At 45.2% G+C, this 20,886-nt stretch overlaps 1 protein-coding gene across 1 annotated transcript in view; it reads left to right on the top strand.

Moving 5' to 3' along the window:
* The first annotated feature begins 948 nt into the window (after window positions 1-948).
* The window catches only part of DNAH1 (dynein axonemal heavy chain 1), a 72,081-nt gene continuing 52,143 nt past the window's right edge, over window positions 949-20,886 (top strand). Inside the window, 17 exon segments of the mRNA XM_075432705.1 lie at window positions 949-1,161; window positions 1,757-1,829; window positions 4,811-4,985; window positions 5,487-5,643; window positions 6,166-6,298; window positions 7,832-7,993; window positions 8,495-8,747; window positions 10,007-10,164; window positions 10,976-11,187; window positions 12,396-12,694; window positions 13,693-13,843; window positions 14,446-14,639; window positions 15,991-16,216; window positions 16,913-17,032; window positions 17,815-17,897; window positions 19,330-19,471; window positions 20,557-20,712. Coding sequence (XP_075288820.1) covers window positions 949-1,161; window positions 1,757-1,829; window positions 4,811-4,985; window positions 5,487-5,643; window positions 6,166-6,298; window positions 7,832-7,993; window positions 8,495-8,747; window positions 10,007-10,164; window positions 10,976-11,187; window positions 12,396-12,694; window positions 13,693-13,843; window positions 14,446-14,639; window positions 15,991-16,216; window positions 16,913-17,032; window positions 17,815-17,897; window positions 19,330-19,471; window positions 20,557-20,712 — 2,907 coding nt within the window.

The following is a 20,886-nucleotide window of genomic DNA, read 5'->3' as shown; positions in this document are numbered from 1 at the left end:
TGAGAGACACTGTGGAGAGCTTTGACTCATAATTTATAGGAATAAGCTATGGGGGTATGTGTACATCATTAAATAAGTGCATGTGTGTGCAGGCTGGAGGGGCTTGTGTCACTTTAGCTGTACTAATTAGTTACAGTAGTCATCTCTGTGTTTAGACAAGCCTAAAATCAAGGGTTGCATTATCGTCATGCGAGAAGTTCGAGGGCTGCTCTTAATTAGTATCTTTCAGCGTGCGAAGGTTTTTATAAAATAAAGCCATACAGCTGTGATATTTGCCTGGACTTGTGTCTCCCAGGGTGGAAAAGTAGAAATTATTTGTGAGCTGAGATCACCAGCAAAAATATCCCCTGCAGGGGGAGAGAGAGGGGAGCTTCTGGCTATATTTTAATATTCGTTAGGCAATGCTTAAACATATCTCCTGAATTATTTAAATGAAAGAGTCAGACTTTACACCTGGGAGTAGCTGTGTTGGTATCTAGGCTGTAGCCTACTCCTGCTGGAGTCAAGTGTGAGAAGGCTTTTAAGGGATTTGAGTAAGGCAAAAGTAGCACTTGTAGTCCCAGTTTACTCAAATTCTCCTGGCAGCCTTTTGAATGCTGCCACAGATCCGGGAAGCCCCTGCTGCTTCAAGAAAGCAGCTTTTCAAGCACATACTGCTCATTTTCCCCCTCCAAAATCCATCTGGAATAATAAAGGGCTCTCTTTTCCCAGGGTTAGTGAGCCATCGAGTCAGCCGTGTGAGACCAATGGCCCCCAGGTCATGAAGGCAGCACTTGGTACTGAAGCAGGGGGTCGAACCTACTTTGTTACCCACTCATCTTCTTAGCAAGTCAACAATATCCAGCACGGTGGGAGGCTGTGGAGGAGCGCGAAAGAGTTTTAACAGGCTCAATGTCTTTCCACTCTAGCAAGCCCAAGGTTACATCACAGCGTTGTTCTCCTAAGAAGATGGATAAAGCAAAGAAGGATTTGATGAATTCCCTGAGTAGGAGCCCCAGTCCTCCTGATACCAGCGATGAGGCTTCATGCTGGGACTGCAGTCCAGGAACGAGTTTGTTGCGTCCCGATAGCTGCAACCAGGGCCCAAAAATATACTCAGCCTTTAGACAAAAGGCATTTTACGCTGATGTCCTCACTCCAGGAGCCTCCGACATCTCGGAGGTAAGTGCGAAGAGCAATTATTTTTCTACCACTGTCCTTCTACAATAGAAAGACCTATAGTACACCTGGGGTGGAGAAATACAGCTTTCATCCCAGGTCCTAGCCCTTCATTTTGGTCAGAGGCCTTTGTGCAAGACCTTGACTCTTACAAAGCGAAGCCATAAGGTTCTTCCTGATCTTAGTTGTCCTGCCTTCCTCAGTGGCCAGTGGTATCACTGCTGTCATGACATTGACTGGGTTTAGGATGCCAGCATGGCAGGGCAGGCATATGGTTGTGACTGCAGATGACATTTGGAAGTAAAACCCTAATGACTGCCTGCCTCATCAGCCCATAATTCACGTTTTGAGCTGACATCAGGCTGCACTCTGCTGACAAATCCCCTGCCTCTCTGTGCATTAAGCTGAAGTTTCCAGGTATTTATTTGTGCCTCTGAGCCTTTTCTGACTGTTACTCACAGTCTGAATTGTCCCTAAAGCTCTGGTAAAGTTGATCTTGCAGTCTGATTTTTCTCTCTGCACCTCTGTAATCCACCCTCCCACTGTGCTACACTGTGCTTTGTTATCACTGACACTTCCTTCACATGCTGCATTTCAGGATGTTTGTGCTGGCCCCCGTATGTACCATGCTTTGCTAAGACAGGCGGACCTGGAGCAGCACACCCCTAAAGGTAAGTATGCTGAGAGGAAACGTGTTGTGGCAGGAAAAGGAACCATAACTCTTACGGTCGCTTATAGTGAGCGTGCAGGGAACTAGGCTGATGACTCTAGGTTAGTGCTTTGCTTTCATTCTCCAGTCAGTGCCAGGAATGGTGCTGAGCTGCTTGAATGTCCTGTCAAAAGTGAATTTCATTTAAGTGATCTGACTGGGTGGTAGAACCATGCTCCCTTTTCTCCTGGATTTATCTGCTTCCCTAGGGTTCAGGGTAGACTGCATTGCTGCCTGTGGGAGTTTGGTTCCGCAGGCCATGTGCCAGGAGAGCACTGAATTTGCATGCATTATCATTGCGTGTGGAGCCAGCAAAGCCTCCTTCCTGTGAAAATGGGACCTGCCCATGAGAGCTGTATTGAGGATTTAGGTACCCGTAGCCAAAATCATCTTCCTCTCTTGTTTGCTGCCTGGTAGAAAAGGACTTGGGGGTACTGGTTGAAAGCTGGCTGAACATGAGCCTGCAGTGTGCCCAGGTGGTCAAGAAGGCCAGCGGCATCCTGGCTTGTATCACGAATAATACAATATCAGTACAAGAAGGACATTGAGTTGCTGGAGCCTGTCCAGAGAAGGGCAGTGAAGCTGGTGAAGGGTCTGGAGAACAGGCCTTATGAGGAGTGGCTGAGGCAACTGGGATTGTTTAGTCTGGAGAAGAGGAGGCTGGAGGGGTGACCTTATTGCTGTCTACAACTACCTGAAAGGAGGCTGTAGTGAGGTGGGTGCTGATCTCTTCTCTCCAGTACCTAGCGATAAGACGAGAGGCAGTGGCCTCAAGTTGTGACAGGGGAGGTTTAGATTTGGTATTAGGAAAAAGTTCTTTACTGAAAAATGGTCAGGCATTGGCACAGGCTGCCCGGGGACTTCGGGACATGGTTTAGTAGGCATGATGGTGTTGGGTTGACAGTTGGACTTAATGATCTGAGAGGTCTTTTCCAGCCTTAATGAGTCTATGATTCTGTTTGTTCGTTCTGCATCCAGCTGCCCCAAAGCAGCTTGTTCTCCCTAGATGGAAGGGGTGTTTGTGTATGCAGAGCTGCTGGTCCCACCTGCTTACAAGAGCTTGTTGTATCACGGATGCTCAAATATAGGAATGGAGCATGGTCGAAAGGTTTGCCAGCGCTCTCCTGGCCCCTAGAGCACTCTTGGGGATACGGATCGTAGGCTGGCAGCGGATGGGGAGAAAGTGTGCTTATGAGAGGATTTTAGTATTAGAGAAAGATGGTAACTATATATACCACCTTCCTGTGCTTGGAAGTGACATTTATTTTCATGAGTGAGGACAAATGACTGCATCCTCAAGTGAATCTTGACAAGCTAGACTCATCCCTAACAAGTGGAGACAGATCTCTATTTATGATCTGCTGCTTCTTCAAGGGGGAAGAAGCTATCAAGCTGGAAATGTAAATGCAAATGAAACGTTAAGTATTGACATAAATAGTTGATAGTGCACAAAGTGCCATAATGGATGGTGCCATGGATTTTGCAACAACGAAGTGACAAAATTGGAGCAGCTGTGCTCCCTGACAACAAATATAAATCAGGGCCATTCTGTAAAGACCCCAAGAAGAGATATGCATGAGGCTAAAGGAGCTATAGTAAACCCTCTGCATTTTAGGGATTCCTCAAAATTATTGTAAGCATGCATGTTGGTACGGACAATACCAATGTTTAGGATCACATTATTCCAGGTTACGTACTCTTCCTGGGAGAGGGGCATAGAGAGAAGCCAGTTCAGTGGCTGTTTCCTTTAGTCCCTAAGAAGACAGTGTACAAGAGCTGTCTCTGGGCCACTGAAGAAGGGTGAGAGAATGACCTCTTAGAGGACCCTTTCAGTACCTGGTCATCCTGAAATGTGCCTGGTTACAGCATTGTTGCCTGCTCTACACAACTGCTTTGAAATCATGAATTTGCATATGTCCATGATGCCAACAGAAGCACATGGAGCAGGGTGAAGGATTGGTCCAAAGCTTGATGTTCAAAATAGCCACTTAAGAACCAGAATCTTAAGTTTCTCTTTGGTAAAGTGTGAAAGTTCATCAAATGAAAAGCTCTCATTCCACCAAAAGCTATTTTTAGCTCAAGGCTTAGCTCTGTCTAGGGAATAGTGCTTTTTAAAGCCTGCATGCAATTACTTAATTTAGGTTAAGCTTTAAATTCCCAGTTTGCTGCTGTTCTATTATTTGCGGCTTGTTTAGCAATATAAACAGTTTGGTTTATTTATGGGGTAAATGACATAGTTTAATTTCAGACAGTTCTTGGAAATGTATACTTTTTGCTTAGTCCAAATTTCCATTGAAAACATTTGGCCAAATAGTGAGGTTGTTGGCTGTTTAACTCAGTTTTTTTCTCACACTACTACTGATGTGAGTGGGAGATTCACTTGAGCTAAAACAGAGGAGAGTTTTGTCTCAAGTAAGGTGTGAATAGGGACTTCAGCACACAAAGATGACCTGAGTGGCTTGTTATCTCCTGCAGTATTCATAAGCCCTTTATCACCATCTTGACCAAGTTCCTCCCAGCTACGACTGACTCTTGGTCTCAGGGCACCCCAGGGAGGCAGGGGAATCCCACCCCTTTCTGAGAGTGAGGGAGGCTGTGCACTAGAGACACCAACTTGCCCATGATCATGTAGAGAGTCTGTAGCAAAGCTGGGAACAGAACAGAGCTCCTTAGAGCTGGGTCAGTGCCCTACCTCCTAATAAGGTGCATGACTCAGTGGAGGCTTCTTCTACGCTGTCATTTTGATACTAGAAAACCATAATGACCTATTGCAGCAGGTCTTCCTTTCTGTTTCCCATTTGATGTCTTCTTGATTTCTCTCACAAATCTAGTGAAGTGACTTCTGCAGACAACCCAGGAGACAGCATAGTCCTCCTGTGTGCGTGAATGTAAAGCAGAGTAATGTCTGGTGGTTTCAGACATGTGTTTCTCTTTGTCTCTTAGTCACAACCTTCAGGATGCCTGAGGACTTGGAAAGTGTCCTGGATAACCAAGTGATTGGACCAACCACTGAGAACCTTGTCAAGTCAGATTTCCCGGTACAATCATTTAAGCCCAAAGTGCACATTGCCTTCCAAGGGCTTCCAGGGCAATGCCCTCGCAAGATTCAGGTAGAGAGGTAAGTAACCAGAAAGTGGCTGGAGGCATTGTTACAGGATGGACACAGCAGCTTAGGATGTTGATTTTTGCTTTCAAGATATGACATGTCAAAAATCTTTAGGAAAAAACTATTCTGTAAGGCAGTGGTCTCCAAAGTGGGATGTGTGTGTTTCAGGGAGTGCACAAGACAATTCACTGGGATGCGGGAAGAAAATATTTTTTTACATAGTGCTTATTTCATCTTTTTCTCATGTTTTTTTGATTTCTGTTTTTGTGTATGCTCTATAATGCACATAATACATTAGTACAGTAGTACATGTATATAATTTATGAATTGGACTAGGAGATCATTGTAGGTGTCTTCCATCTGAACTGTTCTATAGATGAAGAAATATACACATATGCAGTGTGTGCTTAAACTTTTTTACTCATAGGGGTAAACGATCAAAAAGTGGAGTTGTAGGCATGGGAGCCCTTCTAGGCACATTAAGTGGTTATTTCCCCATCTGATTCAAAACAGGAGAAGACGGCTGTATCTCACCTTTGATATCACTCAGCTCTTAGCCAGCAAGGGAGTAGACTCCAATGAGCTGATGCCAAGGCACCACGATCCTGACAATATGGCAACTATTGAGGAGAAGAAAGATCCTGTCTTTCCCATCTACCTGCCATTACAGGTAAGAGAGCATGTTTGCTACTGGTGATCTATCTCACTGCTTATACCACAGGATGTTTCTGAGAATTGCAGGACACTTAGCCATCATTGATAAAACAAGTGATAAAACAAGGAAATGCTTTACAGCAGGTTTGGGCCCTGAAGAATCTCTAAAAGATGCTGAGCATCTTCTGCAAGGTGCCCATAACTTCCATCAGAACTAATAGTCCGTGAGGGTGCTCCTCACTGTCGTATATATGTCCAAAGAAAAAGTGTTGTCTCACCTTTCTGGATGTAGTAGTCAGCAGTATTACAGCATGAGACCTCTCCAGGTGGTGACCTCTGCTCCCTGGGAGAGAGCTAGAGGTACAGATATTGCTGTCTGGCAGAAGATTGTTGAGCAAAGCTTTTGTAGCTGGACTGTTTTCCCTTTTTGTAGCCCATTTAGGAACTGCATGTTAGTTTTACTCTCATTAAATTTTTAATCAGGTATTTTCTTCTCTCTGAAGTAAGACTTTATTTCACTTGTGTCCTGGCTTTCTAGATATTTGACAATATGGAGTATGACTGTCGAACTCCAGAAGAGTGGATCTCGCTAGGACTGGAGCCGGGATCTCTTGATAGAAAGCCCGTGCCTGGAAAAGCACTTTTACCTACAGATGATGTCCTGGGACATGGTAAAGCTTGAATGAATGATGCAATGCTAACAATTACAGACCCAGTCAGCAGAAGGGGGCATGTAGATTCTGATGTATGCAGCTGTGAATAGCAGAAAAATGATACCTCATTCTGACCAGGCTCAGGCAGGCAGAGCAAGAGACCAGGAATCTCAGCGACTGTCAGTGCTGCCCTGGACTGACTGTTCCCACTATTTTAGAAGTAGCCTCTGCCTTTCTCCCTCCTGTTTCTGTGCCTGGAAGTCAGTACAGTCAAAAATTCACTTTACTGATATAGAGGTATCATCATGAAGTTAGTTATCTTGAACACAGTATGTTCTGCCTGGATTTCACTGCGAGCGCAGGATCAGAAGTCAGGTTCAGACTGCAGTGAAAATCCAAGTAGTATATCTGGGGCAAATTAAGTGACGTGGATGTCTGTTGTTTTCCTGTCACTCAGAGCCTTCCCTTCCTTTCCCCTTCCTCCCCTTTCCAAGAAGGCATCGCTAGCCGTACTGGTGTCCAGTTGTGGCTGCAGCTCATATCAACACATCTGCACCAGCTTTAAAGCATAGCAATTGGTATGCACACTGACTGCAGCTCAGGGGCAGCCTCCAGAGGCTTGGCTGTCTGCAAAACCTAAGCATAAAACGTAAGCTGTGTGGATCCTCGTGCAGCCAGCACGTGATGGCCGAGTTCTGCTTGCAGCTGGCTTGGGGAACGCTACACCTGATCACTCCCCAGGTTGAATGGGCTATTCTGCACACAAGTAGTCAGACCTTCTAGGTCCTGGCAGAGGTGAGCCCACTGGCATCCATATAGTGCCAGCGCTGTTGCAAATTCTAATAGCTGAGACCTGCAGTTAACAGCATCCATTCTCAACTTCATATATACACTGTCCTGACCTGTATCTATATTGATATCAATATAGGTATATATCTGTCTGGTTAGCACCTCCCAGCTTTTAAAAGAATCTAAACACTTAGGAGTTGGATGCCCTGGGAATGACCTAGAGAAATAATAGATTGGGGTAAAAGGCACAGGGTTTCACTCCCAATTAGAAGAATGAGGACTCATGTGGAGGGCAACACAGGGCTCGAGCTGCAAGTGGGAAAGGAGAATGGGATCCCCACAGAATCCATGTGGGTAATGAGGGGTCCTGAATCAAGGGGCGAAGGAATCGGGAGGCAGAGGGGTCCCCAGGTACAGGCTGAAAGAGAGGATGTCAGGGTATATGGGACCCAAATATGAGACTGACTGCAAAGAGTGAGTGGGAGTGCCTGAAGCAGGCAGTGGGTAGATGGTCCACAGGGAACCCACAAAAGTAAGAGGATGAAAATAGAGGGCTCTGGTGTGTGCAAACAGTTGGAAATACTGAGCTGTAAAACCTGAGTTCATTATTTAGTTGATCACAGCAGAAATTATGTTAGATTGACCAAGATTCAAGCTAGTAAACGTATTTGACTGTAGCCTCACCACTCTGATGAGGAAATTTCATTTGCTGTAGCCTCCAGGAGAATGGACTAACGCTGGTTTAATTCTTCATTCTCTCAGAGGACCCCAAAAGCCGGAAGTTAATCTACAAGTGGATTGATGTTGGTGTTCTGGATTACGACAAGAGGACAGAGCTCTACTTGGTCCATAAAACAGATAAGAATGGGCTGGTGCGGGATGAAGAAGGGAGACCCATCCTCAACGGAGGAATGACTCCAGAAGGTATGTTTCAAGTAAGGCCTTTTGGGACCTGGCATATGCACTGAGAGCCAGTCCATTACCCTGGTCCTAGGTAGAGGTGGGAAGGACATCAAGAAGCAATTTAATTCCTCTCCCTGTTATCACTCTTGACACATGTCTGTTTAACCTGTCCGGAAAAACCTCCACGCCTTAATTTGGCAGCCTGTTTGAGGCCTTCCCTTTGGAGATACCTTTCCTTTGTCCTTTCCTGCCTTCAAGACAAGTTAAATAATGGTCTTTCTGGGCCAATGCCGTTTTGAGGAGGAATGTGAACTGATGAAGTACCCACCTTTTCAAAGGTTTGGAGATGCTGCTAATTCCATGCTCCTTCTCTCTTGCTGTCCTCAGCTTTTGTCCCTCATTTTGATCTCCAGTAAGCAAACCCAATCATATAGTCCTTCAAAAAGCTGCTGTCAGCATTGCAAGCCGTTCTGCGTTTTGTGCTCCTTGTAGACTCTTGTAAGCCCTACTTTCATTTCCCAGGAAGAGCCCCGTTGTTACCGTGTCAGTACTGGGTGCCACGAGTTTGCCTGCTGTTTCTGGCCGAAGATCCCCAGATGTTTGCAGAGCGGGTAGTTTCTGCCAACAGCTTGCGTAAGAAGACACAGGCACTGCTACTGTATCACCTGTATGTGGACTGCATGCCCACAGATGGACTAAATAGCATCAGCGAAAAGAGCCTTCGGAGAATGGAGCTGTTGGCTATGCATACTCCCAAACTGAAGATAGAGAAGAGGTAAAGCATCAAGTACAGGTCTGGGGTCTCAGCTTTCAGTCTATTAACATTGCAGGACTTCATAGGGCTACAAAACAAGTGGCAATGGAGGCAGATCTTGAGCATCCAGCTCTTAGACCGTGGATCTCGTCTGCCTTCCAGCCTGTGCACATGCATACCACCCTCTTGCCCAGAGTGTCATCAGAAGTAGGTAGGACAAGAGCCCCAGGGACACATGTACAGGATGGGTGATCTGTCAGTGTTCCCAGTTGAAGTAGATGTACTTCATATGCAGATCCACTGAGCCGTGCTTACACCTGCAGTTAAATGGTTTTCAACAGCAGGAAGGCTGGACAGAAATGGCATGGTTGACCTTGCTGTGTCCCTGTGCTTTCATGGAACAGATCAGTCATTGCTGAATTGATCTGCAGACCGCTAGCTGTCTCCAGAGAGTTGGCTGTTCTCTGCTGGTGACTCTTCTACTTATTAACAGCTGATAAAATCAAAAGAAGATCTGCACAGCATGAAGCAAACAGAACAGGAGATCTCCACCTGGATATAACTGAGTGTCTCTTTGAGATGCAGTTCATATCAGGAAGGCGTTTTAAGAGTCCCTGGACTGATGAATCATGAGCTGTTGGTGGTGTCACTGGGAATCAGCCATGACTGATTGCCCTGCTCAGAGACAGGAAGGTGTGAAGGGCTGCATGGTCTGCCAGCCTGAACTAGAGAGTAGGAGAGTAATTAGTCTCTGTTTGTGAGCAGAAATATAGGTATAAAGAAAAGTACTCTGCCTGCTTGAGTTGAAAGATGATTTCCTAGGGCAAAAAGAGCAGGGTTTCAGCACTTATACACATGTTTTGTCTGAGGAGACTGATTTCAAGACACATTCAGCAGGAGGCAGTTGGGAGTACGTCTCGGATAGCCCAGCTTTTCTAGAACTGCCATCTGGCTTCCTCAGTTGTTTTTTTCCCCTCCCCTCTGTACTGCTTCTCCCACTGCATGTCCCCGGTGGAGATTTTGCTTTGATCCGAAGACACTTGAGAAGGCTGCAGTCCTAATCCCAGGTCCCCACTTGCCTCTGCCGTTAAATGTCCAGTTGATAGCTTTGCTGGCTGCTTCATTGTCTGCACAGCTCTCCTAATGCGTTCAGTAGTAGGTGAGCTTCTGGGTTAGCAAATCCAGAAGGGAGGGAGCGAAGAGTGGGTTTTGCTGTAAAGCTACATACACACTTCTGCTCAAACACCGTGGGTTATCATTGTTTCCATGTCTTGTAACAGGGTGTTAGACCGTATGTGCTGCCTGGAGAAGGAGGTGAGATTAGACTATGAACGCACCATGAACAGGATCAGCTTTGACAGAGTCGTCGCTTCCAAACCTCAGACATTTTCTTATGTCACCCTGCCAGACAAAGAGGAGAAGAAAGTGCCAGAGAAAGGTACGGGACATAGTGAAGCAATTTAAACTTGACATGGTTATAGGACCTCTTGTTTATGATAGGATTCATGCTTTGTTGGAGAAGCTCTCGAGTTCATGTTAATGATTAGGGCTCATAAGGGGCAGCAGCAGGAGATTATATGAGACTTTCGAGTATGTCTGCTTGTTTTTAGAGTATATTTGCATGTTCGTGTTACCACAGTACACAACACATTACCATCCATCAGCTAAGCAGCAATAGCTCTGCAAGTGTACCCTTAATGGCACCAAATGCATGGCAGGGTAATTAACTGCTTTCTGCTCCGCACTGTGCTGTGGCTGGACGCCTTCCGTTTGCTGTGCTCAGCTGTGGCATACCTCAGGTGTGAAGGAGGGCTCAGGTTCTTTTAGAGTCCTGAACTGGGGGAAAATGACCACAGTGAAAGAGGGTGGCGTGTGTTTTGTGCACTTCGATCTTTCGAAGGTTGGAATGCCTTGAGGTGGTTCACAAGTGGCCTGTCACAGATGAGATGACTCAGCTGTGCCTTGAAGCCTCAGTGGGAAGATTGCTCAAGTCCCATGTTCTTTCTCATGGAAGCCTCAAGAAGGTCAGGCACCAAGACAGTCCCTCAACCTCTAATGGGAGGCTGCAGAGCAGAGACTGTCTCTTTCATCCAGCCATCTGCTGAAACTGCTACATGATAAGGCCCGTGCGTCAGAGAAGAGTCCTTTTCACAAGCGCTGTCCCAAAGGGAGCTATGCTCTTCCTCTAAAACAGAAACTGGAATGGCTGTTGCAGGCAATAACGTGTTCTTTTTTTTTTTTGGTGCCAGGGCTCATCTGGATCCCAGACTATCCTTTTGATGAACGACAAGCAGATTTCAACTTTGCCTCGCTCCTGACCAGGCCAGAAGTCATCCTTCTCCTTACACAGGTGCAAGATGAGTGCAACAAGGCAGCCACCATATCTCTGTTTAACTCAACCTTAGCCAAGCATGTCTGCTTGGAGGAGTTTGAACAGATCCAGACCCAGACCTTCACTCAGGTGAGCAGAGGAAGCGTGGGGGGTGAACAGCAGGGCTGTCGGCGTGTATTAGACAGATGCAGCAGCTGCAGATTGATTCCCTGGAAACGACTGAGCTTTCAAAGGAGTTGTTGTGGGTGGGGCAGGGAGGAATTTACATGTGTATGTCAAATTTATTGGAATGTGGGGAGAATGGGCTGAAAGAGCCATAGCCCCGTAGTTACCATCAGCCAGTGCTCTTAGTCATATGTTGAATAAGTGGCCACGTAGGGTTACAGCCCCTCTTTCCTCCTCCTGGTCTCCATGCAGATAACAGTCCTCATTGGCACTCAAAAGTTTCCATTTCTTTTGTTTTTATTTCCCTATCCCTCCAGCTGCAAGGTGCAAGAGCTTTGATTCCTCCTGAAGCACTCATGGGGGTAATGCTTTTCTACACTCTGTTCTTTATGTACTTAATTAGATTACCCTGCTTGCAATGCCAGCAGACAGACTAGGACAAAAATTTGCAACTCTGTGGTAACTCGCACCAGAAGATCTTCATGCCCTCTCAATGAGGGCAGCACATTGCACCCTGGATGTGGCCACAGGGAGTAGCTTGCGCAGGGTTGCTCAGTGAATCAGTGGCAGAGGGCATGTGCTGGTCCTTCCCAGTCCCATGCTGTTTCAGCTAGGCAGTGCTGTCATCAACTCAGTGACTGAGGTTGTTTTATTACATGCAAACAGCAGCTGCCTGTGGAGCAAAAGTGACACTTGGCGGTATTTTAATAAATTAAAACACTGCAGACTGCTGCTGCCCTTGGCTTCTTCCCCTCTTTCTCCTCACTTGTCAAAGGAAGACAACATTCTGTCTTTTACTTGCTCATCATACTGTCTACACAACTTTTTAAGGGACCCTGACACAGGCAGCTCCAGGGATACTGCTCTATAGAAAAGAGAACAAAAAGGAAACGCTGTGCATAAAAAGAAAGAATAGAGCACTCCCACTTTTTAATGTCAGGCTTTCATTTTGTAGGTCTTTTGTCAAGGAAGGAGATGCATGGCCAGGTTTGGATGCCATGTGTGTGTGCATGGATTTGAGAGCTACTGTTTAGCTGCCACAGCTCTGAGAGAACAGTTGCCTTTCACTGCAAAGGAAGGTCCAGCAGTCCCAGCTAGCAGCTAACCTCACCGTACTGCTTTCCCATCAGCCCTTGGAGGATTACACAGCTTGCTTTTTTTCTTTGCCCTAGGTTCAGGTGTTTCTCAAGGATACTTGGATCAATACTCTAAAGACTGCAGTAAAGAGCAACCTAAGAGATGCAGACAAAAACTGGTACAACCTGGAACAGAGCCACTGGGATGTCTACCAGATGTCCAAACTGCATCAGCTGATGAAGCGCATCAAATTCATGCTTCAGGACTCTGTGCGGTATCTGGTCCGGAACTCGCTGATCGGCTTCACCCAGCTTTTGCTGGACGTTTGCCATGGTATTCTGGATTGCTCGGAGGACATGGAGTGGGGAGATGACCTCATCAGTAGTCCCTACAGGTAAGGAAGGGAGAGAAAAAATAGGATGGAAAGAGTGGCAAAGTGTAATGCCTTTGTCTTTCTAACTACTATTTTTGCTGGCAAGCTTTGCACTGTATGGAGGCTTTGGGCTGGGCTGTTCCTCTGTCTTCCACCTGACACATTTGCTTGAGTCTGGAAGAATGACATAGAGCTGGCTGCTCTGTTAGTACAGATTTCAAGTTGCTGTTAGTGATGTGAGGGAGCCCATCAGAGCCCAGGTCTGCTACTTTGAGATACTGTTCTAAAGATTAACCACTTCCAGCATTCTCAGAGGAGCAAATAATTACTGCTAGCTTTTTTCTGGAAGCCAGGAAGAAGAATACCAGGAGGCATGGCTGGTTAATTCCATTCTTGGATTAAATCTCAGGAGTAGGAGCTGGGCTGGGATCTCTAAAGAGTATAGAATTCAGGTTGTCACAGTGCCTAGAATTTTCTTCCTTTGAGTATTGATTTAAGGATTTCTGTCCTTCATGGTATTAAAAAGGAAGCTTTAGAGATTGAAAACAGGAGAAAAATTTTAAAAACCTGCCACTCACATGAGGCCTTTTACCTTGAAATCAGTGGAAGTCTTGACACTGATTTCAGTTGATCCTGAGCCATGCTGTTAATATACAAGATTGGGAGATACTGAATATAACTTCTGAAAGGTGCTTGTTAAGAGTATATTAGAGATGCTGAATGCCTGGTTTGAAGAGCATCTGCAATTTTTCTGTAAAGCAGCTCCAATTCTCAACATAAGGTTATGGCTTTTGGGGATCTGGTGTGTCCTTCGCCTGTGATAGACGATAGTTCTCAATGTCTTTACTGATAAATTCAGAATTCAGTGTTTCATACCTTTAGCTGCATGGGACAGTCCTCCTCTCCTTTGTTTTCCTTTCCTGTCCAGTAGGCATTTTAGTATCAGCACCAGAGCAATACAGTTGTGTGCCATTGGCTCAAAAAGCATCCCTGTTCTTCCTTATCTCTTCCCACTGCAGGCCTCAAAGGAATCCACTCTTTGTAACAGACCTCGTGCTAGACAGCAGTGGCGTTCACTTCAGCCCCCCTGTGGAGAGCTTTGAGAAGTCCCTGCTTTCTCTGTTTGACGAGGGAATCCTGGTGACTCACACTGTCCCACAGCTGGAGAAGGTGAACTCTGCTGTATCAACAGTGATATGGCTGTGCAAGTCTCCTCTGTGCATTGCATCTTGGCATAGGCACCCCTGAGCTTGTGCTGAGGGAGAGAGTTGCAGAAGTAGGTAGTTGGGAATCCAGTTAAATTAACTGGGGCACACTCTTCTATTCTGACAGGATTTCTTCAACCTCCCCAACTGCGTAGCTATTTTCTGTGGTTGTGCTCTCTGCTTTGGTGCTGCATGTTCTGTGGAGATGTGTCCTAAGTAGCCTTGTTGCCCTGGGTGCATGGCAGCTGGTAAAAGCAGACTCGTAAAGGAAGCGGAACCTTTTCCAGTGCTATCAGTCTGATGCAGATCTCTTCTGCAAATGAATACTTTTGCCTGTGGCTGTGAAAAACCTGTCTCCCTAGATCCTCATTCTTTGGGGGGGGGGGGGGGGGGGGGGGATGTGCAACGTAAAACTGATGAAACAATTCCTGACGCAATGTAGAAGGATGGACCGCATGACTTCCCAAAGGTGCCAGTAGCAATTGTCTCACCCCTCTCCTGAGGGGTTAGCTAACCTCCATGGTTAGCTCTGCTAGTCCTGAAAGACCTCTATCCTTCCTCTTCCAGTATGTGTTGGAGAACTTACTTATCACAGGCACACCCTTGCTGGACTCGGTGGGCTTGCACGAACCAGAAGTGGAAGAACTACGTGAGACTATGCGGTCTGCCATTCAAAAGGCACTGATCCCCCTCCAAGCCTACGCCAAGAGATATGAGAAGTTCTTAGAGCTAAATAACAATGACATCCAGTACCTCCTAAGGTAAGTGGCTTCTGACAGAGGGCCCTCTAACCCACATGGCAAGACTTTTCAGAAGCTGTTGTGTGGATGCGTTTGAGCATGCAGGACCTGTTCTGAGACAATGAATGTGTGTGACGTGCCTCAGATGTTGACATCAGGCATCCATCAGAGGCAGCCTTCAGCACTGGGCAATGGTCCATGCTTTTAGAGGACACTGGTGGTGGCAGTGAGAATTTCTTCCTGCCTCTGACAGCAGTCACATTCCTGTCATGTTTGTAAGTGTAATTGGAGATATTAATGGTCCTAAAAATGACTCATCCTGTTTGAAAATCCAGTTAGCATACTTGACTCTGACCTCCTTCAAATAGCGTCTGTTCAGGCTGGTTACATTCTGTAGACAGTAATGTTTTCTTTTGTTTCAGCCTCATTGTTTTCACTGCCAAAACTCTTTGCACCTATGCTGTCCTTTAGCCGCTGTTACTTTAATGGTCTTCCTTTAGGCCTTGTGTTTTCTCCAAACAGCGGGACTGAAGCGCTTTTTCTCTTTTGTTATTCCAGCTTAATAAATTTACAAATCCTGTCTGACAAATTCCTGTCTCTTCCTAGAGCACACTGAAGTGCCTGCCCTCCCCCATGGTGCCTCCTGATCTTGCCCCGTTTACACCAGTGCTTTCATTTTGTCTCTCCTTCTCCTCTTGCCTTGGTACCTCTTTCATCTTTCTTCCACTCCTTATCTGCAGCTAAATTATTTTGTGCTCTTATTCCACTCCACACCTATTGTGCTTTAAAACCCATTGCAGATTTGAGTCTGTCTCTTCCCTTGCTCCTCAGTAATGTTCCTCAGCTACATACCAGTTCCATGTCTTCTCGTATATACATTTTCTGAAACTGGGGGCCTGTCTACATCGCTATGTGGGTGTAGCTGCACTGCAGGTAGGCATAGGCAGCCTGGCTTCCTCTGCTTGGCATTGGTAATCATAGTGGTGAAGACATTGAAGCAGAGCCTTCGGTGCAGGCTGGTCACCCAAACAGATGGACTTTACATGGGATGTCTTTGCTACTATAGCTTCCCATGCTCAATTAAAGCTAGTGCTCAGGTACTTGACTGTGATACGAACACTCCTCACTTCCTATGTAGGCATATCTTTGGTTGTAAGGTCCACAAGGCATTGGTACCCTCTCAGTCTGTGCTTGCAGGAAGTTGTATACATTCAAATGGATGCATATTTTAATAAAAGTAAACATACTCATTATTAATTTCATGTCTTCATCCTTTGGGTGAACATATCTGGACATTTTACGAACAGCCTGGATGTTCAAATAATCTTAAGATCTGTGTTACCTTTTTTTTTCTTGATGTTTTTATTTACAGAGACTACAAAGAGCAATGTCCGTCTGCCCAGGAGGTGAAGAATATAGTAGACATGCACTTGGCTGAAAAGGAGAACCTGGACAGCACTCTGCCTAGTTCTATCACCATTGGTCCCTTCCATGTCAGCATAAAAGGTGTTAAGCAAAATCTGTCCAAAAAATACAAAGCGCTTGCAAGTTCCATGTTGGACATACTGGCTAAAAACCTCCATTTGCAGGTGGAGAATGTAAGTTACCTGGTTCAGTAAATTATCTGTCAGTGTCTTGTGTTGTCCTTACGCTTTTGAAGTCACTGTGTTTGTGAAACAGCCAAAAGACAGAAACTGAGGCCACATTAATGAGGACATTTTAAAGATTGCATTGGAGTGATTAGTTGAAAACAAAAAAAAAAAAAATCCAACCCCCTCAAAAAAAAACCCAAAATCAAAAAACCCCACAAACGACTAGAGGGGACATACGCAGACTCAACCAAATGAAGTATTAAATATACTTAAACTATGTGCCTGAAAGCTACCTGTCTTTAGATGAAAGTCTTCAAAACCCTGCCATCTTATGAAAATATATTGGTAGATTGAAAAGATCTGCCTAGCAGACAACTGGAAGATCCTTCTGCTTGCTCTGAGGATAACTGGAATATAGACAATCGCATCTGCCAGCGAGTTGTCTAAATCTGTTACTGTCATCATTTCAACCACATACCTATGGTTCATCTTCCTCTTTTTTTGGTAGTTTCATTCCATTTGAGCTCAAACGAGATGAGTGGAGAAAGACTGTTGAAAGAAAAAGGTGGAACAGGACTGTGTACTCATTGCTTTAGACCACCTTGAGAATGGAAAGTGGGTTGGTCATGGCAAGTTTTTCAGTTTGCCCGTTAGCAAGTAAAGACTTTTTGATGGTCTTTTCTTTGCTATGTCCTCCTGCAGATCTGTGATGCATATAAAGCCGTCAGCTACAAAATGCATGAGAAACCAAACAGTATTGAAGAGCTGGCTGAGCTGCGGGAGTGGATGAAGGGAGTGCCTGAGCAGCTGGCTGTGCAGGAGGTAAGGCATGCTCTCCTTATGGACAGGGAACACCAAGGGAAGTGAGGAGGAAATGTGTCAATGCAGTGTGTGGTGTCTCAGAAGCAGAACTCCATAATTTTTTTGTGCTTGGATGTCTGTGTATGCAACACCATAAGATTCCTGGCTTTCTATTTTTGTAATTCCTAAGATTTGTATTTTTCAATACACATATCATTGATTTAAATATCTATGCAAAACAAAATGGCAGTTAAAAATCTTGTCCAAAAGACTTACGTATGCGTTTTGCTACCTTCATGATCCATTCTGCATTTGTGTACCAAATACCTGCCTTCTAAAAATGAATTGCTTTTGAAGAAAATATTTCTGCTGCCAAATGCTCATATTGCTGTTGACGTATTTCTTCTAATAGGACATTCTAGTGACAAATTGAAGTGTAGGTCTTCTCCCAGTGAACAAACGGGGAACAAAGGCATCAAGCTGTAAACTGACTTGTCCATGCCAAGGAAAGAACCTGGTGGATAACCCAAAACACTCCATTTCTCTCCAGCACGTTATCCACTAGGTCACACTTCTTTTCATTCATATAGAACGGAGGGTGATGGTGGCGTGATCATTCACAGAACAGGGGGTTGTAAATCCATTCCCACTGTTTGCACGGCACAGAAGCAGCCTACATCACATTAAGCTTCTGTGACTAACACCCTTCGAAGGCACCTCATGAAAATGAGGGATACTCCAGAGAGTTGGAATCAGCATGGTCTAAAGGTGTCTATTTTTTGTCTCTCTTACACCCTGTGCAGGAACTGATTCGTGAAGTCACGGAAGATTACAGGGTCATGGAGGAATTCCTTTACAATCTTACTGAAGAAGATTTCAGTGACATGTGAGCACAAAGCATTTCTCCCACTGTCAAAGTGGCACACTTTGCTGCAATTACCACTCTCAGTGCTTAAGGAACTATGTGTCTGTCAAGGCTTCCAGCAGAATTTTTAAGTGCCTCTCAGGCTATATGAGCACTGAATTCTTGAAATGAAGCTTATAGAGAAGAAATGTGGGTTCATGCTGCCTTCTGGCCTGGGGCAAAGCAAACTGGTAGCTATTAACCTGTTTAACATATTAAAGCTCTTTTAGTTTTTTTGAGACATTTGCAAGGTCTCAAAGTGCACAGTTTAGTCTGTGTCTGAAACTGAATGAACACTTCCTAGGTAGGAACCCTACCAGTGTTTGCTTAGGACTAGGAGGGAAAATGAACCCTATATTATTGTTACTGCTTCTCTTTTCCATGCAGTTTCCTCTTGATTTTATCCTTGGCTATGTTATTCAGAGTGGGGCCTGACTATGCCCCAGTAGCAGAGTCAGCTCACAAACACAGCTACGCAGCTTCCATAGCCAGCTCAGCCCTGGAAGCACCTCTCATATCACATGGACTTGGTCCACTGTGTCTGCTACCTGAGTGAGTGGGCACTCTGCAGTGTGCTCCTAGAACTAGAAACACGGGATGCACAGTGCAAAAAACCCACAGAAGCTGCAGGAAAGCAGCTCAGCTCTAGCACAGCTTAGCACAGATGTAGCTGTATGCTCACTGGCCAGACCTGGCACATGCAGAACTAGTTGGAGATTGCTGCATCTCCAGGTGCTGGGAGGGGTGCGACCCTGAGCGTAACACTGCAAAGCTTGCGTCTGGCACTGCACAGAAGCTAACGAGTCCAAATGGAGTAACAGGTGGGCTATGGCTGAGCAAGAACCAAGAAACCTGCCTTGGCATGAGCAGCCCGTTTGTGCAGCCTTTCCTGTGTCTGCGTTGCCCTCCCCAGGGTGCTCTGCAGAAGCCTTGCTGTCCGGGGCTTCACTGTATCTGGGTTACCCTGGCCCCTCACTGCCCTGCTTAACAGGAGACTGCCTTTTTCAGTAGCCCTGAAAAGCCACAAGCCAAGACTCTGACCCCATTTTTTTCAGTTCCTTGTGAATACGTTCAAAGACAGGCATTCCCTCTGGATGCCAACTGTTATTTTGCTTTTTCCCAGCTTTTCAGCAATGTAGTGGATTTGTTCCTTTTAAAAAGGCCCTCCACTTCTCCCCAGCCCTCTCCAACTGAATAGCCTAGTCACAAGGACTGCATATCAACAAGACAAGCTGGAAAAAAGTGTTTTGTTGAAACCACATGTGTTTCTGCTGTTGTAAAGCTTCCTTGTTTGGTGGGATTTGGCTTTCTCATTCTGTTATTTTCAGCATTTCAAACATATGCTCAAAAAATTGCTCTCTCTCTCTCCTCTTTTTTTTTTTTTTTTTTTTTTTGTTGTATCACATGAGTGCAGGTGGGCTGCAAGTTACTGGCCGCTGAAAATAACTATGCAAACTGAGTCCATTCGGCTCCAGCACCTGGAGGATGAAGACAGTTTTCGCAAAATCCAGGTCATAGATCAGAATGGCTTTCAAGACGAACTGGAGGAGATGCAGGTATTAAGCCCCTGACAATAAACTGTCCAGAGAAGCGGGCCTTGAAGCTCTTGTGGTCAGCCAGGCAGGAAACTTTCAGATGAGATTTTAGCCAGATGAGTTTTTAGGTCAATGTACTGTTGGACCATCACACACACCCCTGTTTTTTTTTGTTGGAAGTTGGGCTTTTTATTAAGAGTTTCATTTTTGTGTGAAAGAGTACTCTCTGCAGAAATACTGATTTTCACCAGGGGGATGTTTTTTGAGATACAATATTCTGATTCTTGGTGCTCGGGCAGCACGTGCACCTCCTTTTTCTTTCTTGTGTACTCAGTTCCCTACAGAGCATCTCCCATGATGCACTGCTATCAAGGGGGAAAATACAGCATTCAGTCATGGAACTCGTCCCGCATGAAAGACCCTGAAAGCAGAGTTTTGGAGCTGAGATACCTCTGGTTTCTGCTGAAACAGTTTGAATTTTGTTTTTCACCAGAAACTCTTAAATATAGGAAAAAAAAATGTCATCTGGGAAAGGCTATAATTGGTGACCTAGATTATCTTGGAAATAGCCTCCCAAAATGATAATAACCCAACACTGGATTAAAAAAAAAAAAAAAAGAAAAAGGAAAAACAAATAAACAAAAAACCCACAATGAACAAACAAACAAAACCAAACCACCAAAATAAAACAAAAAAGTTATTAGAAAATCTCTGAACATTTGTTGTTAGACAATTCTTGGAAACAAACTGAGTGACCTAGGAGAGCTATAATTTTTACTTCACTGATTCTATAATAGCAGTATAAATTCAGTAGCAAGAAATTTGGGCATAGACTCATTGCTGTTACTCCTTGGGGATTAACTACTGTCACAAAGACAAAAAGCAGCTGGTCATCACATTTGTGCTTTCAACCACCTGACCAGTGATTATTGCTTCTCCTCCCTGCTTTCGTTGTCATCTAAACAGAAGCAGAATTGGGTTAGGGGAGGTGCAATTGTGAGCGTAAGAATCTGACGCCTGAGTATGACAAAGCACACACCAGGAATCTGAGCAGAGGCAGCACTCAGCTTCAGACCCACATCTCATGCCTGCCTTTTCTCTTCCAGCTGACTGTAGGTGGATTTTCCATCCAGGTGGACGTTAACCAAGCTCATCAGTTAGCTCACAAAGCAAGGGAGGTGAGGAAGCAGCTGAAGGAGCTTCAGAATTTGGCAATTCTGTACAACAACAGGGAAAGAATCTTTGGGATGAAAGTTACAAATGTAAGTGTCAGGTCCTGTACCTACTGGACCCTAATCTTTGTTGGGCCTTCTAGGTGGTAGGTAGAGGAAATAATGAGACACAGTTCCTCAGGAAGGAATACTTCAGGTCAATGTGGAAGGCTGTTCATGGGCCTGATATTGCCACTTCTGTGAGAGACTTTGGGTGCCTGCAGT

This window comes from Opisthocomus hoazin, chromosome 11, assembly GCF_030867145.1.
Source record: "Opisthocomus hoazin isolate bOpiHoa1 chromosome 11, bOpiHoa1.hap1, whole genome shotgun sequence".
NCBI lineage: Eukaryota > Metazoa > Chordata > Aves > Opisthocomiformes > Opisthocomidae > Opisthocomus > Opisthocomus hoazin.
The sequence above is the reverse complement of the archived record's forward strand: the minus strand, read 5'-3'. Positions and strand labels throughout refer to the sequence as shown.